This window comes from Canis lupus, chromosome 7, assembly GCF_003254725.2.
Source record: "Canis lupus dingo isolate Sandy chromosome 7, ASM325472v2, whole genome shotgun sequence".
NCBI classification, from domain to species: Eukaryota; Metazoa; Chordata; class Mammalia; order Carnivora; family Canidae; genus Canis; species Canis lupus.
The window spans coordinates 79,359,134-79,374,520 of record NC_064249.1 but is presented as its reverse complement, the minus strand read 5'-3'; the positions used below and the strand labels follow the sequence as shown (position 1 = coordinate 79,374,520).

At 38.4% G+C, this 15,387-nt stretch overlaps 1 protein-coding gene across 4 annotated transcripts in view; it reads right to left on the bottom strand.

Moving 5' to 3' along the window:
• Window positions 1-15,387, bottom strand: part of DYM (dymeclin) — a 340,736-nt gene that overhangs the window by 57,418 nt on the left and 267,931 nt on the right. For all 4 annotated transcript variants that reach the window (XM_025429635.3, XM_025429632.3, XM_049112965.1 and 1 more), the window contains one exon: window positions 922-1,104. In XM_025429635.3, the coding sequence (XP_025285420.1) occupies window positions 922-1,104 (183 nt within the window). The remainder of the gene's footprint in view (window positions 1-921; window positions 1,105-15,387) is intronic.

Below are 15,387 nucleotides of genomic sequence, written 5' to 3'. Positions count from 1 at the left end.
ACACTAATACAGCAATAGAAAATGGGGCAAAAACACTTTTAGGAAAGACAGAGGGTAAAAGTTTATATACCAGTGAAAACTGTTCTGCCAGATAGGGAAAATTAACATAAAAATGATAATGAAAAACCAGTTTTGATATAAAAAGACAAATATTAAAATAATTATAATACTCAAAGCTGCAAGAATGTATGTAGTGAGACGGACCCTCTTGGATTAAATGTGGAAACAGATGATATACAGGTGCATATACTTGCCCAATGTTTCTGGAAAGCAATTTGGCAGCACGTATTGATATCCTCTGACAGTAAAAACTACTATAATTCCATTTCTAAGACTATATACCAAAAATATAACTGAAGAAAGGTGAGACAAGATTTATTTACAAACTCTTCATGAATTATGAAATAACAAAATAGGTGAAACATGCAAAATGAGTAATAATGGGATAATGGTTAAATTTTTTTTTTTTAAGATTTTATTTATTTATTTGAGAGAGAGCAGGAGCAGAGGGAGAGGGAAAAGCAGACTCCTTGCTGAGCAGAACCCCGGGATCATGACCCCAACTGAAGGCAGACACTTAACTGAGCCACCCAGGCGCCCCATGGTTAAATATTCTTTTGGGACATCCACATTACAGGTTATACAGATATTAAAAATGTGAGATTTTCAATGAATTGATGATACCACAGAAAAATGCTGATGATCTAAATGCACAATGCAGAACTGTATAAAGTATGATTTCAATTCTATTAAATATATGTATGTGTGTATAAAATACACACATGGAATACAATAACTATTATGGCAGAATCGACCACAAATATACTTTATGTTCAAAGAAGGGATTCTAACTTTTGTAGTGTTTGTTCAACTTTTGCTGCTTTGATATTTAAGAATCGCAAAATCTCCATTTACACTTACCAGATCGATATTTTGCATTATATCCTGAAATGAAGGATGAGTTCGAAACTGTTCAAACAGATCTCGTTTGTAAAGCAGTGCGTACACTAAGTTTGGATTGTGGTGAAGAGAATTTGTCAGGCAGGAATTGATGATCTCCAACATCATTCGAATGACTTCTTCAATGACATTCAGGTCTTGTGCCTGATAAAGAAAGAAAAGCCAGATACAGTGTTTTTCTCCTTAACACAGAATTAATCAGAACAAGAATAACTGCTTTAAAATTTTAACATTTAAAAGGTAACACAAACTCTTCCAGATGATTTTTGTCAAGAATCTTTAGGTTTATCACTTTCTAAGTATTTGAGTGAAAGTCTTTTGAATTCAGATGGTCACAATTAGGAATCAAACATAATAAATTATAGACTTGTCAACTTGACAGGAAATTTGGGGCTTACTCAGCCCCTCACTTACTAGATCCTTATTGGCACTCCCATCATGGCATTGCCCTAAATCATTAGACTCCCACAGTGTTAAGTGGTGGTTGGGTCTTACCAAGTCCAAGAAAAGTGCCTAATTCAGGAACATGACTTCAATTCTCTATATTGTCATTTCAATCATTCTACTTACAGATAAATAGCCTATTGTTTTGTCTCTTTTCTCAGTCAACAGCCTTTGGGAATCTAAACACGAAACAGTTACAAGACAGTAAAAACAATGAACAAATCTCTTGAAGAAAGAACAGGGAAAGAACAAAAATAGAGGTAAATACAATAGACTTTCCTTTTCCTCTTGAGTTTTCTAAATTATGTTCCAAAGTTGTAGCAAAAAATCGTAACATTGTCTGATGTGAATGTATATAAGGGAACAGCTAAGACAATTATATTACAAACCAGGGAGGGCCAAGAGACTTAAAGCCAGAAAGGGTTTCTACTTTTCTCTTGAACTGTTAAATGTCAACAATACTAGACTGTGACAAGTCATGTATGTATACTGTTCACAGCAAATCTACACAGAGATCCACACAAAAATACCATGCATACATCAAAATGGAATTCTAAAAAACTATTCCAGTATCTGTAGGAAGTCAGAAAAACAAGACACATATGAAAAAGAGGGAACAAACAGAAAACAGTAAAATGGCAGACTTAAACTCTAATATATCTATCAATAATTGCATTAGTTGCAAATGGTCTAAATAATTAAAACCAAAGATTGGCAGAGTGGATAAAAAACACAACTATATGCTACCCACAAGAAATTTTAGATAGAACTCACTTCAAATATAGTTAGGTCTAAAACAGAAGGATGGAAGATGATATACCATGTAAATATTAATTGAAAGAAATTAATTTGACATATTAGTGACAGATAAAGTATACCTCAAAAGCTATATGGCAGTCAGCCTGGGTGGCTCAGTGGTTTAGCGCCACCTTCAGCCCAGGGCGTGACCCTGGAGACCCGGGATCGAGCCCCATATTAGGCTCCCTGCATGGAGCCTGCTTCTCCCTCTGCCTGTGTCTCTGCCTCTCTCTCTCTCTGTGCCTCTCATGAATAAATAAATACAATCTTAAAAAAAAAAAAAAAACGCTATATGGCCTACAAAGTAAAAAATAGGTACTATCTGGTGCAGTAAATAAAAAGCTATGGTTATCCCCACACAATATATCTCTGCCTGTACAGTGTATACAAAGTATAATGTCTAGCATTCAACCAAAATGTACAAGACAAAAACAAGTTAAAACAACTCACATTTAAGAGACAAAGCAATAGGCAGTACCAAATCAAGAGATACAAAGAGGGATCCCTGGGTGGCGCAGCGGTTTGGCGCCTGCCTTTGGCCCAGGGCGCGATCCTGGAGACCTGGGATCGAATCCCACATCAGGCTCCCGGTGCATGGAGCCTGCTTCTCCCTCTGCCTGTGTGTCTCTGCCTCTCTCTCTCTGTGACTATCATAAATAAATAAAAATTAAAAAAAAAAAAAAGAGATACAAAGATGATAAAAATATCAAACAAGAAATTTAAAGGAACTATGCTTTATAAAATCTATTATGAACCTACATATGTTTGGATTGATGGGGAATTTTAGTGGAGTTGAAAACTATAAGAAACTGACAAATGTAAATGCTAGAAGATAAAAAATACATATTATTAGCAGGAAAGAACACATAAATGGGTTCAACAGTGGACTTAACAGAGTCTTGAAGAGGTAATGGCTGAGCAGTAAAATAATGAAAGAATCAAATGATGGTCCAAGAAGCTCAGAGAATATCCCCCAAATCTACCCAAAATAAAACAAAAAAACACACATGTAAGTACATCATCTTAAACTCTGAAAACCAAAGACAAAGAGAAAATCTTGAAGGCAGCCAGAGGATTCTATAACTAGCAAAGATATCCTTCAAATGTGAAGGTGAAATAAAGATTTTTTTTTCATAGTAAAATAAGCTGAGATAATGTATGAGACACCTGTACTCTAAGCAATGTTTCTTTAGGCAGAATGAATTATAAAACCAGTTTGGGGGTGCCTGGGTGGCTCAGACAGTTTAAGCATCTGCCTTTGGTTCGGGTCATGATCTTAGGGTCCTGGGATCGAGTTCTGCAGCTGGCAAGGAGTATGCTTCGCCCTCTGCCTTTCCTTCTGTGTTCATAAATAAATAAATAAATAAATAAATAAATAAATAAATAAATAAAAAAAATCTTAAAACAAAACAGATTGGACTGTAGATCTACACAAGGAAATAGACATTTTTATTTGTAATCATTCTGAATGAAAAGTTTATTTTTATTTTTTTAAGATTTAAAAAAAATTTATTTATTCATGAGACAGAGAGAGAGAGAGAGAGAAAGAATGGCAGAGACACAGGCAGAGGGAGAAGCAGGCTCCATGCAGGGAGCCCAATGTGGGACTCGATCCTGGGACTCCAGGATCATACCCTGGGCTGAAGGCGGCGCTAAACTGCTGAGCCACCCGGGCTGCCCAAGAAAACAGATTTCAAAGCAAAACAGTAGCAACAGTATTATTAGTTTACTGCATATGTAAGACACAACTTTCTAACAGGCATCCAATTTATTTGCTTCCTCATTTCTATGAGCAAGGATGCAATAAGCATGTTGTTAAATCTGTTCTTCTTTTTCTCTGGGACAGATTCCAGGAGAGGGATTGGTGAAAAAACTGTATTTGTATTGTTAATGGATGTTGCTAGATCGTTGCTTAAAGAGCAATGACAATACATGGATGCTGACAATATAGGAAGCTTCTTGCCCTCATTCTCACCCGCATGTATAATTATTCCGTTTAACATTCACTGTCTGAAAGAGTCATCACTTCTGGATAGTTAGGTCAAAATTTCCCAAAATGAGAAAGGATTCATCAATTCTTCCAAGTGATTCATATATTCTGAGTGACTCTAGGTTCACAACTGCCATCTTTTTTTTTTAAACATTTTTTTTATAACTATGTACTGTTTCTCTTAATTCATGTTGTTTATTTTAGTAAAGTGTATGTTTTACTAATATTGTTATGCCAGCTTCATTTTTTTATTTGCCAGGTTATCTATAACTTCCAAGCCTTTAATTTTCAAGCTTTCTGTGTTACTGAAAACACATATAGTTCAAAGCAACTATATAGCTAGGTTTTACGATTTGTAGATCTAATAAGTTTCCAAATTTTAAGTGAGTTTAATTTACTTACATTTGTTGTTATTGTTGGTACCTTTCAATATATTCCTACCATCACGTTTTGTGACTTTTATTTTTTTTTTATTTTTTTAATTTTTTGTTTTGTGACTTTTAAATCATTACCTATTGCTGTTTAACAAACTGTTCCAAAGCTTAGCTGCTTAGAATAGCAATCATTTGTTTTGCTAATAATTTGGGTGAGGCTTGATGGGGACAGCAGGTCTCTGCTCCATGTGGCTTCACATGGGGATGCTCAACTGGAGGTTAGAGGATCTCTTGGTATGATAGCTTGCATGGCTGGCAAGTTGGTGCTGGCTTGTGATGAAGAAGGGGGGTCGAGCTCGGGGTGGGGACCAGGGTTTTTGATTCTTCTACACAGAGTCTCTTCTGGGTGGCAAAAAGTTCTTCATAACATGAAGGCTCCAAGAGATCTAATGATCTATTATTAAACTTTTGTTTAATTCCCAAGGAAAATTATCAAATAACTTGTAATTATAATTTACAAGTTATTTGAATCTTCAAGTTGCTGCTATGATTGAATCAGATTCTGGTGCAGGTACCTACCAAGAATGGCAATAAGCAAATGAAACCCTTTATGTTTCTTTTCTTCTTTTCTTTTCTTTTCTTTCTTTTCTTTTCTTTTCTTTTCTTTTCTTTTCTAAGATTTATTTATTCATGAGAGACAGAGAGAGAGAGAGAGACAGAGATACAGGCAGAGGGAGAAGCAGGCTCCATGCAGGAAGCCAGATGTGGGAGTGGGACTTCAGCCCCATGATCACACCCTGGGCTGAAGGCGGTACTAAACCGCTGGGCCACTGGGGCTGCCCTACGTTTCATTTTTAAAAAGCATTACTGGGTAGTAATCACTACTTGTAAAAAGATGAAAAATTAGCATGAATTTGATTAGTTTCTTTACAATTACAAAATCGTCCAAATCTCAGTATTTAAACACACCTAAATGTTATCTAATTACATCACCATCTGGGTGGGTGTCAGAATTTCAAACGGTATATAGAAAGGTTGCTATTTGATTTTTTTCGCATGAAGATTAAATGAGATAGCATTTATAAAGCCCTTAAAATAGTGCTTAACACAGTAAGTACCATGTGTTTTCTTAAAATAATGTATTTGAAAGAAGAAAAATCATTTTAATCTTAGACACTATAAAAAGATAAATGCTTTTCCAAAGTTGATAAATTAATTCAATTACTGTAACTATAAAGAACTTAGAAATCACATTTCTTAGAGTTAAATATGTACCCCAGATCCCATTCCCATTACTTTATAAAGCTTAAAAAAAATTTTTTTTTTTTTTTATAAAACTAGTCCCTTAAGAGGAGATGTACAGAAAAACTGACTTACATTTATGGAATAACATAAGGTTTTATAAAAAGACATGTTTTAAAAACCAACCATGTTTCCCCTGTATTGTGTCAAAATTAGCTTTTCCAGAGATAAAATCTGATGGCTCTCTGGTAGAGAGCAAAATACGTGGAAAATATCACGTCTTTTTCATTCTCTCTCTCTTTTTTTTTTTTAGTACATACAGCTTTCATTTCAGAAATGGATCCCAGATCACACTTTCTACTCCAACAAAACAAAACAAAAAAACCCACCCAATACAAAAGCATACTTATTTTGTTGTAGAAAATTTCAAATGTTAAAACAAAGACCCTTAAAAAATGGTCCATTTTCAGACGTTTCTGATGGTTTTTGTCCCTGTTGGTAATGAACACTGAACAAGTTCTGTACTAAGTTTGATTTCATGTCTAACAGACAAGCTGGCAATTATGAGAGGGTCTTACCCTGTCCATAGTACTCACGGTTGCCTCATTATATAAACTTCCTTTTCCTTTTAAGAGAGAATTGATACAGTTAAAAATTTCAAATCATTTATTTTTAGTTTCCTTAAGAGAAGCATATGTATCTTGTTTGTATTAGTTTTGGGGGCATTCCAAGAGAGTTGTCTAAATTTCCTGCATTTTCAGCAGAAAATAAAACCTTCAACAAAATTAATGGGACTTGGCCAGAGTGGGGATGAAGGGGGAGGAAATGGACAGGCAAGCCTCTTTTTAAAGTTAATGTGCAAATGGCCTTCAAAGCCAATCATTTGGTGATAGACTCCTGTTATCTTTATGTTGTTAATTTATTGGCGCATACACTAAAAAGCTTTGTGATCACGTTATTTCTAGCCAGAACTGGATTTGTCTCCAAATGTCCAGCTTCTGATAGCAAGAACTAGCTTTGTATTACCTGCAAAATCACAGCTGAAGAATTAATCCTGTGACCAGAGGAGACAATGTGTAACTCTGATAATGTGGGGGCAGGGAGGGGGGAAGGGCAGAGTTATGGCACCGCTGTTCTTGCGTGGGAATGTAAGATGATGTGGTCTTTGTCTTGGTTCTTTGGACAGTGTCTGAACATGGCCCACAAGCCTAAACTAGAACCTTGGGAAGTCTATTATTGAAAACATGCTTACTGGTGGCAGGAAGGCTGGAGAAAGGTGGCTGCTAGGGGACACTGGCTAACTTTACATGATTTTCCATACTTGGAAAATAGCCACGGAACTCACAAAAAAGGAATGTTCTGATGGAAATCCAACTCAATTGCAGCTCCCAACAATCACATTATCTTAGCAGGCTGCCCACACTGAGCACAAAGTGGGGTGCAGGGCAGTGCTTCTCCTCCTCCCCCAGCCCTCCCACTGGCAGAGAGTGAGCATACATCCCAGAGCCTTGAGTTTTCTGTTTTGTTTTTTTAAAAATTTAATGTTCTGCCTTAAGAATTAGTGCTCATTTCCATCTTTCTTCAAAATATACTGTTTTATTATAAAAAGAACTACTCTTTCACATCCTACGAAAAGTAATATCTGAGTAAAACAACTCTCTAGGAAAATGTATCTTTTTTTTCTTATAATAGCTTTGACATTGTCAAAAGAGAGAGGAGAGCTCCCCATTACAGTTCTGCCAATAATGACCTGTGTGACCTTTGCTAAGTCACTTCACCTAAGTGGAAGTTTTTCATTTGCAAAAACAAGTGCTTATATGGGATTAAAAAAAAGTCCTTTGCCATTCTTAAGTCTCAACCTCCAATGAAGATTGTAGAAAATACTGAATTTAGAAAGCAAATTTTATTAGAGTAATCAAACATGTAATTAATGTAGAAAAAGCTTTAGGATGACCTCAAACTTTAGTAAAATCCAGAATTTACTTTAGATTATCCCAGCACCTTGAAGAAAGTCACTGTAACACTCAACAACCTTTGAGAAGAAAAATGTAGAAGGTGAAGTTCGAAAATAATCATTTCTGAAACCAAAGAGCTTACTGATTCTTCTAGAATGCCTTAAATTTCAAGGCTTATTATCTTTGATATTGTTTTTTTTTAAATTTTTTTATTTATTTATGATAGTCACAGAGAGAGAGAGAGAGAGAGGCAGAGACACAGGCAGAGGGAAAAGCAGGCTCCATGCACCGGGAGCCTGATGTGGGATTCGATCCCAGGTCTCCAGGATCGCGCCCTGGGCCAAAGGCAGGCGCCAAACCGCTACGCCACCCAGGGATCCCTATCTTTGATATTGTTAATGCACAAAAGGGAAATAATCTCTACACTTGGATGCCATTTTTTTTAAGATTTTATTCATTTATTAATGAGAGACAGAGAGAGAGAGAGGCAGAGACACAGGCAGAGGGAGAAGCAGGCTCCATGCAGGGAGCCCAACGTGGGACTCGATCCTGGGTCTCTAGGATCACACCCTGGACTGAAGGCGGCGCTAAACCGCTGAGCCACCGAGGCTGCCCATGGATGCCGGGTTTTGTTTTTGTTTTTTTTTTCATTCCTTCTCTGGAAGAAGAGTCAGTGGTGCTAAGAATCACACCCAGAAGAGCTACAGTTCAGCTTTAAAAAAAAATGAAAAAGGCAAAACAGAGGTAGCTGCAAGCCAGGGGAGAGGAGCTCTGGAATGGATTCTAGTCCCAGTTTGTCATAGACTGGACAAGTCACTGCCTGGGCCTCAGCTCCTTTAAATGTAAAATAAATGGGCTCCCTGGGGTGATGCACAGAAGCATTATAGGTGACCCAGACTGGCTTCTGCTTAGGATATGCAAAGACTGCTTCTCTTACTCTACCAGTGAGAAAAAGCCAGATAATTTAATAAATCATAAGTCTTCTTAGGGCCATCAGAGAATGATTTTGGAAGGCAGTCAAGTAAAATGAATTCTCTAGAGGGGCAAGTCCCTCTAAAGAGAGAACAAAAGGAGAACGCATACTCTCATTTTTGGCAGAGCACAGGGGGAGGACACGGTCTCCACAGAATGGAAAGAAAGAAATCAGATTAAGATTTCAATAAATTCTTTTTAAGATTTTATTTATTTGTTCATGAGAGACAGAGAGAGAGAGAGAGAGAGAGAGAGAGAGGCAGAGACACAGGCAGAGGGAGAAGCAGGCTCCATACAGGAAGCCTGATGTGGGACTCGATCCCGGGACTCCAGGATCACACCCCGGGCTGCAGGCGGCGCTAAACCACTGCGCCACCGGGGCTGCCCAGATTTCAATAAATTCTTAAAGGCTACATGTGGTCTAATGTGTCAGTCTGGAAAGCTGGAGCTCCAGATACAGTGGAATTTGCACTCACTTGAAAGCTCATTCCCACCAGCCTTCACCAGGTGCTCACGAGAAAGACAAGGTGTGGAGAAGGAGATGGGAAAGAGCCCTCTATCTGACCCAGCTTCCCAGACCTTCCTTCTCATGCGAGGCAAAAGCTTTAACCTATTGTGGCAGCAAACTATTGGCCCAGAGCACGAGGAAATTTCCACTGCTTCCAGGGGAGAAGTAGAAACATAACCCATCTGCCGCTGAATGAGAAGCAGGAAACTCACTTCCAGGACACCAACAGACAGCTGCCTGTTCCTGTTGGTGGGGGGACTGAGCAAAAAACCCTCTAACATGGGGTTAGAGCAGCAAACCATACTGGGTGTACAATCCTATATCTGGATCCTATGCTACCACTGGGGAAGGGGCAGGAACCTCTCACTCAGGGCCAACCACAGACACAGAGCTGCCAAGATGAGAAAAGACAGACATGCTGAGAAAGCCCTGTGACTATGACCCAGACACACACAGGGACTCCCCAAGAAGGAGGCTGGACCAGGACAATAGAAATACCCATCTCTAACTCTACTGCAGGGGCTGCTGAAAGCAGAGGTGGGTAAAGCAACACTGAACAGAACCCAGGCCGCACTCCTCACGCACAGCAACAACTACTGGGGAATGTCAAGCTAACAGTACACTAAAGACGAAGCCCAAACTCAGCTCAGGTCCTAACCAGAATGAGCCAACTTCTATCAGCAGAGGTGTGCCCATTTATAGGCATATTTTTCACTCCAGACTTACTGTCCTATACATAATGTCTGGCATTTAATAGAAAAGTGAGACATGGGGATCCCTGAGTGGCTCAGTGGTTTGGCACCTGCCTTCAGCCCAGGGCATGATCCTGGAGTCCCGGGATCGAGTCCCACATCCAGCTCCCTGCATGGGGCCTGCTTCTCCCTCTGCCTGTCTCTGCCTCTCTCTTTCTCTCTCATGATAAATAAATAAAATCTTAAAAAAAAAAAAAAGAAGGGGATTCCCGGGTGGCTCAGCGGTTTAGAGTCTGCCTTCAATCCAGGGCATGATCCTGGAGTCCCCGGATCGAGTCCCACATCAGGCTCCCTTCATGGAGCCTCCTTCTCCCTCTGCCTGTGTCTCTGCCTCTCTCTCTGTCTCTTGTGAATAAACAAATAAATATAATCTTAAAAAAAAAAGAAAATTGAGACACATAAAATAAATCATATGGTCCCTAAATAACAGAGATGTGGTAGGTGCTGGGGACAGAGCAGTAATCCACACATGACCACACCTTCACACAGATTATCATTTAGAGGAGATTCACGTTGGAACGTACCAAGTCTATGGAAGCACTTGGGGGTCTTGGGGACAAAGGGAAAAGGAAGACAGCAGGGTGGTCAGGCACACAAGCCCTGGAGTCAGGCCTGGATCTGAGCCCCAGTTTTAGCATTTATTAGCTATGTGTCCTTTGGCCTCAGGTTTCTCATTTGAAAAATTAGAATATTACCTCTTTTATAGGATATGATTACATAATAATATACTTTAAAAAAATCTGCTGTCTTGCTTAGCAGATATTAAATGCTCATTACACGGTAGTTACTTACTATCAATGGGAAGAGACCTGTCCAAGTTGGTGGGGAGGTAAAAGGGTGAATAATAAAGTGCATGCACAGAAAGCCTCACAGTGAAGTGGACCATGCTATGGGGAGGAAATCCAGTTTGGCTAGAAGGTCAACGTAACGGGCTGACAAGAGGTGGAACCAGATCCAACAGTCAGATGAGTGCCAGACTTCCCTTAGCACAAAGAGGACCTGTGGGGCTCCTGCTACTTCAGAAACACCCAGGAAGAGAAGGAAAAAAACCACTGCCGGCTAAAATGTGGCCCTGGAGAAGAGATGGAGGAGAGAAGATGAAACCATTCTGGAGAGGTCCAGGGAGTGCATTCTGAAAGCCTACAAAGGCAGACATTCAGACGGAGGACTTGCTACTCACAGTGCAAAAGTCACAAGATACAAGAAAGAGGGAGCAGAAACTGAACTTGAGGGTGAACCCTGGAACTGCCATCCAAAATTCTGAAAAAGAACAATGGGCTGACATTTTTTAACAGAACAATACGTGGTACAAAACTATACTAGCTAATGTATTTGAAATGGCACCATACACAGAAAGATAAAAAACAGTGGTGGAAGAGCCAGAAGCCAGAAACAATTCCAAGGGTGTATGGGAATTCAGTCAATTACACAGATAGGATTTCATACCTGAGGAGACAAATCATGGAGTTATAGCTACTGGGCTGAGTAATAATTAAATAGAGAAAATGCAAAGGCTAGATCTCTAATTAATTCCTTCAACGAAAAGAATTCCAGAAGATTAAAAGGTTAAGAAATAAACTTTAAGGGGTTAGAAAAAATATAGCTAAATATGTTCATCATTTTGACCCAGGGATGGGGTAAGAGCGGCAAGGAGGCTTTTCAATGTTTTAAGAAAAGAATCCAGAGTCTCTAAAGGAAAAAGCAGAGTTTCGAATGCATGAAAATTTAAGTCTTTTGTTAAAAGTGGAACCTCATAAATTGAGAAGAGAGTAATAGCAACTAAGAAAAATATTAGCAACACATTCAGGAAGAGCAAAACCACATGAAGAAATTCTACAAATCAGTAAGAAAAAATATAAACAGCTAATGGCTGGGTGCTGATCAGTGACAGAGTTGCTCTTACAGAAGAACGAAGGCCTCAGAATCATTCCTAAGTGCACAGGTAAAATCGAGAAAGCAAACCAAGTCCAAAGAAAGCAGGACAGAAGAAATGACAAAAAATAAAACCCTAAATAAATCAATCAGAAAATAGAGGAAAACCATAAGATATAGGTAAATAAGCACCTTTGTTTCTTTTAAAAGCAAACAACAAGCAGACAATACCCTAATTAGGAAAAAGGGGAAAATCACACATACAAAACACTAGGGAAGAGAAAAAGAATATAACCATCGATATGGAAAAAATTTCAATGAAAATTCTCTGGATAATTCTCTAAGAAAACTGACAATCTGTGATAAAAATGCCAAAATTTGAAATACTGATATATTAGTGAGGTCATAGGAAAACAAAAACTCTCATGAAATGTTAGTGGGAATGCAGAATGGTATGGCCTCATTGGAGGAACATTTGGCAACGTTTAAAAAACTATAGGTGCATATGCACTGAGACTCAGGAATCTCACCTTTAGGAGGTAAATACGAAGGCAGACTTGTGCAACTGTGAGACAGCATATGCACAAGGTTGGTCATTCTAGCATTTGCAAATAATGAAAGAAAACAAAATGTCCATCAATAAACTATGGTATCTCCACATAACATAATACTATGCAGGCGGGAAAAGCAATGAAGATATCTCTACACTAACAGAGAATGAGTCTGGGAGAGACCGTGAATACAGAAAGGTGCCAAACAGTACATACTGTGTTATCTTTTGGGTAAGAAAGGACCTGAGGAAGAGTGTAAGAATGTGTGTGTGTGTGTGTGTGTGTGTGAGAGAGAGAGAGTGTGCGCACGCGCACATGCATGCAAAAAAGAAATTAGAAGGATAAACTAAAAATAATGAAAGGGCGCCTGGTGGCTCAGTTGGTTGAGCCTCTGACTCTTGATTTTTTTTTGAAAGATTTTATTTATTTAAAGAAAAAAGATTTTTATTTATTCATGAGAGAGAGAGAGAGAGAGAGAGGCAGAGACACAGGCAGAGGGAGAAGCAGGCTCCATGCAGGGAGCCCGATGTGGGACTCGATCCAGGGATCCTGGGATCATGCCCTGAGTCAAAGGCAGGCACCAAACCGCTAAGCCACCCAGGGTTCCCCTGACTCTTGATCTTGGCTCAGGTCATGATTTCATGGGTTGTGGGATAAGCTCTGAGTTGGACTCCTTGCTCAGCAGGGAGTCTGGCTTGAGAGATTCTCTCCCCCCCCTCCTGCTCTCTGTAAAAAGAGGTGAATAAATCTTTAAAAAATGAAAATAATAAAGAAAATAAGTTATCTACAGAGGAAGGGAGGAAACAAGGAAAAAGGAATATGGATGGAAGCAAGAGCTTTCTTTCTGTGTATATCCTGTTATAGTTTTGACTTTGGAAAGAAATTAACATTTTATATATTCCAAAATAAAATTGAATTGAGGATTTAAAAGAATTCTCTGAAACATGAGAATAAACTGAAATGATCAGAATTGTGACATAATGATATAGACAAAGTACTTACTTTCTGTGTCCTTGGAACACAGTATTATTTTGATTTGCACATAAATACATTCTTAGTAGAATACTAGGTAGAATGTATTTTTTTGAAGTTTTATAGTTAGTATAAAAATTTATTATCAATGATAATTAATCATCTGAAGACCACAGAATGTATTCTAAGGACAAACAGAAATGAAATATCAAACTTCATTCAATGGTCTAATTTTTAGTAGTCATTTTGGTGACAGTATTTTTAAGCCACTGATTATCTAACGAAAGTAAGGTTTTTAAGAATCAATGTTTTCAGTGTAAGAGGAAATAGAAACCTAAAACCAAATAAAGAAAGAAAGCTAAAAACTTATAATGATAAATGTGAATTTGAAATCGTAAACATTTTTGTTGTAAAAATATGTATTTTCTACTATAGTCCACTGAAAAGGCCTAGTAATGACAACTAAACAGCAATGAGAGTGCCAGCTGTCAGATTATGTTCTTTAAACACCATTCAACCAAAAGAACAAGCAAACATACAAAGAAAAAAAACAACAACCCAAGTCTCCTTGAAAGCATGACTGGTGTCAGGGCTGTGGCAGAATATATATAATATTAGTTGGGACATCCTGCACTAGAAATCAAGAAAATTTGTAATTACTAGTGGATTGTGCTAAATGGACACATAAGTCAACGTGATGTGATATCCAGTGACCCAAGATGAAACTTCAAAGAGCTGAACTTCAAACATAATGATATTTCTAGTAGGTGGATTAGATGTTTTAGACCAACTTCCCCACCTGAGAACAGTTATAAAAGCTAGACATGTGTAGGGGATCTGGGTGGCTCAGTCAATTGAGTGGCCAGCTCTTGATTTCGGTTTGGGCCATGATTTTAGGGTTCTGGGATTGGGCCCCATGTTGGGTTCCATGCTCAGTGAGGAGTCATCTTGAGGATTTCTCTTCCTCTCTCTTAGCCCCTCCCCCTGCACATGCTCATTCTCTCTCAAATAAATATATCTTTTAAAAAAAGCTAGACATGTATATATACACAGATGCACATGCATACACTGTTTAATGGCCTCAGAAAACTATCAAAAAAGTAAAAAATTGTGGGTTCAAGATTTGGGAAAACAGGTAAGTATAGCATTTAGGACCACTTTTCCCTTAAAGATGTTTGAAGTATAGCTGAGAGCCTTAGAAACTGAGTGGGTAGGGAAACTTAGCAAAAGGTTTGACAGGCTCACAGGAGTTAGAAGTGAAAAGGGCAAATATTGGAATTCAGGATCTGCCAAAAAAGGGACTCCAGTAATTCCTTACAGATTTTATGTGGAAGTCCAAGAGGTCTGCCTGAGTTGTACAAGTGAGAAAGAAATAGACTATCCCTCAGAGAGACTCACATCTAGCTGTGAAGCATCTCAATCAGATTGGATTAAGTCCATCTGTATTTGTAATATAATTTCTAGCCTAGTCAGTTGCCACAAGCAGAAATCCCCTCTGGAGGAAGATAACACCATCCAGAGCCTCAATTAGCTCCACGATTCTTCAGATAAAATGTCGGGCACTCAATAAAAATAACCAGGTACATTAAAAGGTAAGACCATATAACCAAAAGACGAAACAACAGACAATACAAACAGGCCCATTGGGACCCATCAAATGCATGCTTTAAAGTAATTGTGCTTAAGGAGTCTGAGGACAAGACTGAGGATTCTGGCAGGGAACTGCAAAATACAAAAAAGAGCTACATGGAAAAATCTAGAAGTTAAAAATACAATAACTAATGAAGAACTTAATGGATGGCTTAAATACCAGATGAGACACAACTGCTGAGAAAATCAGTAAAGTAGAAAATAGTATTTGATAAGAAAACATCCAGAATAAAGAGAAAGGAGCACAATATTTTAGAGATCGATACTAGCTGAGAAACACATCAGGCAACAAATTCAAGAAGCATTATGAACTCTGTCATCAGGATAAATCTGACAAAAACCACTCT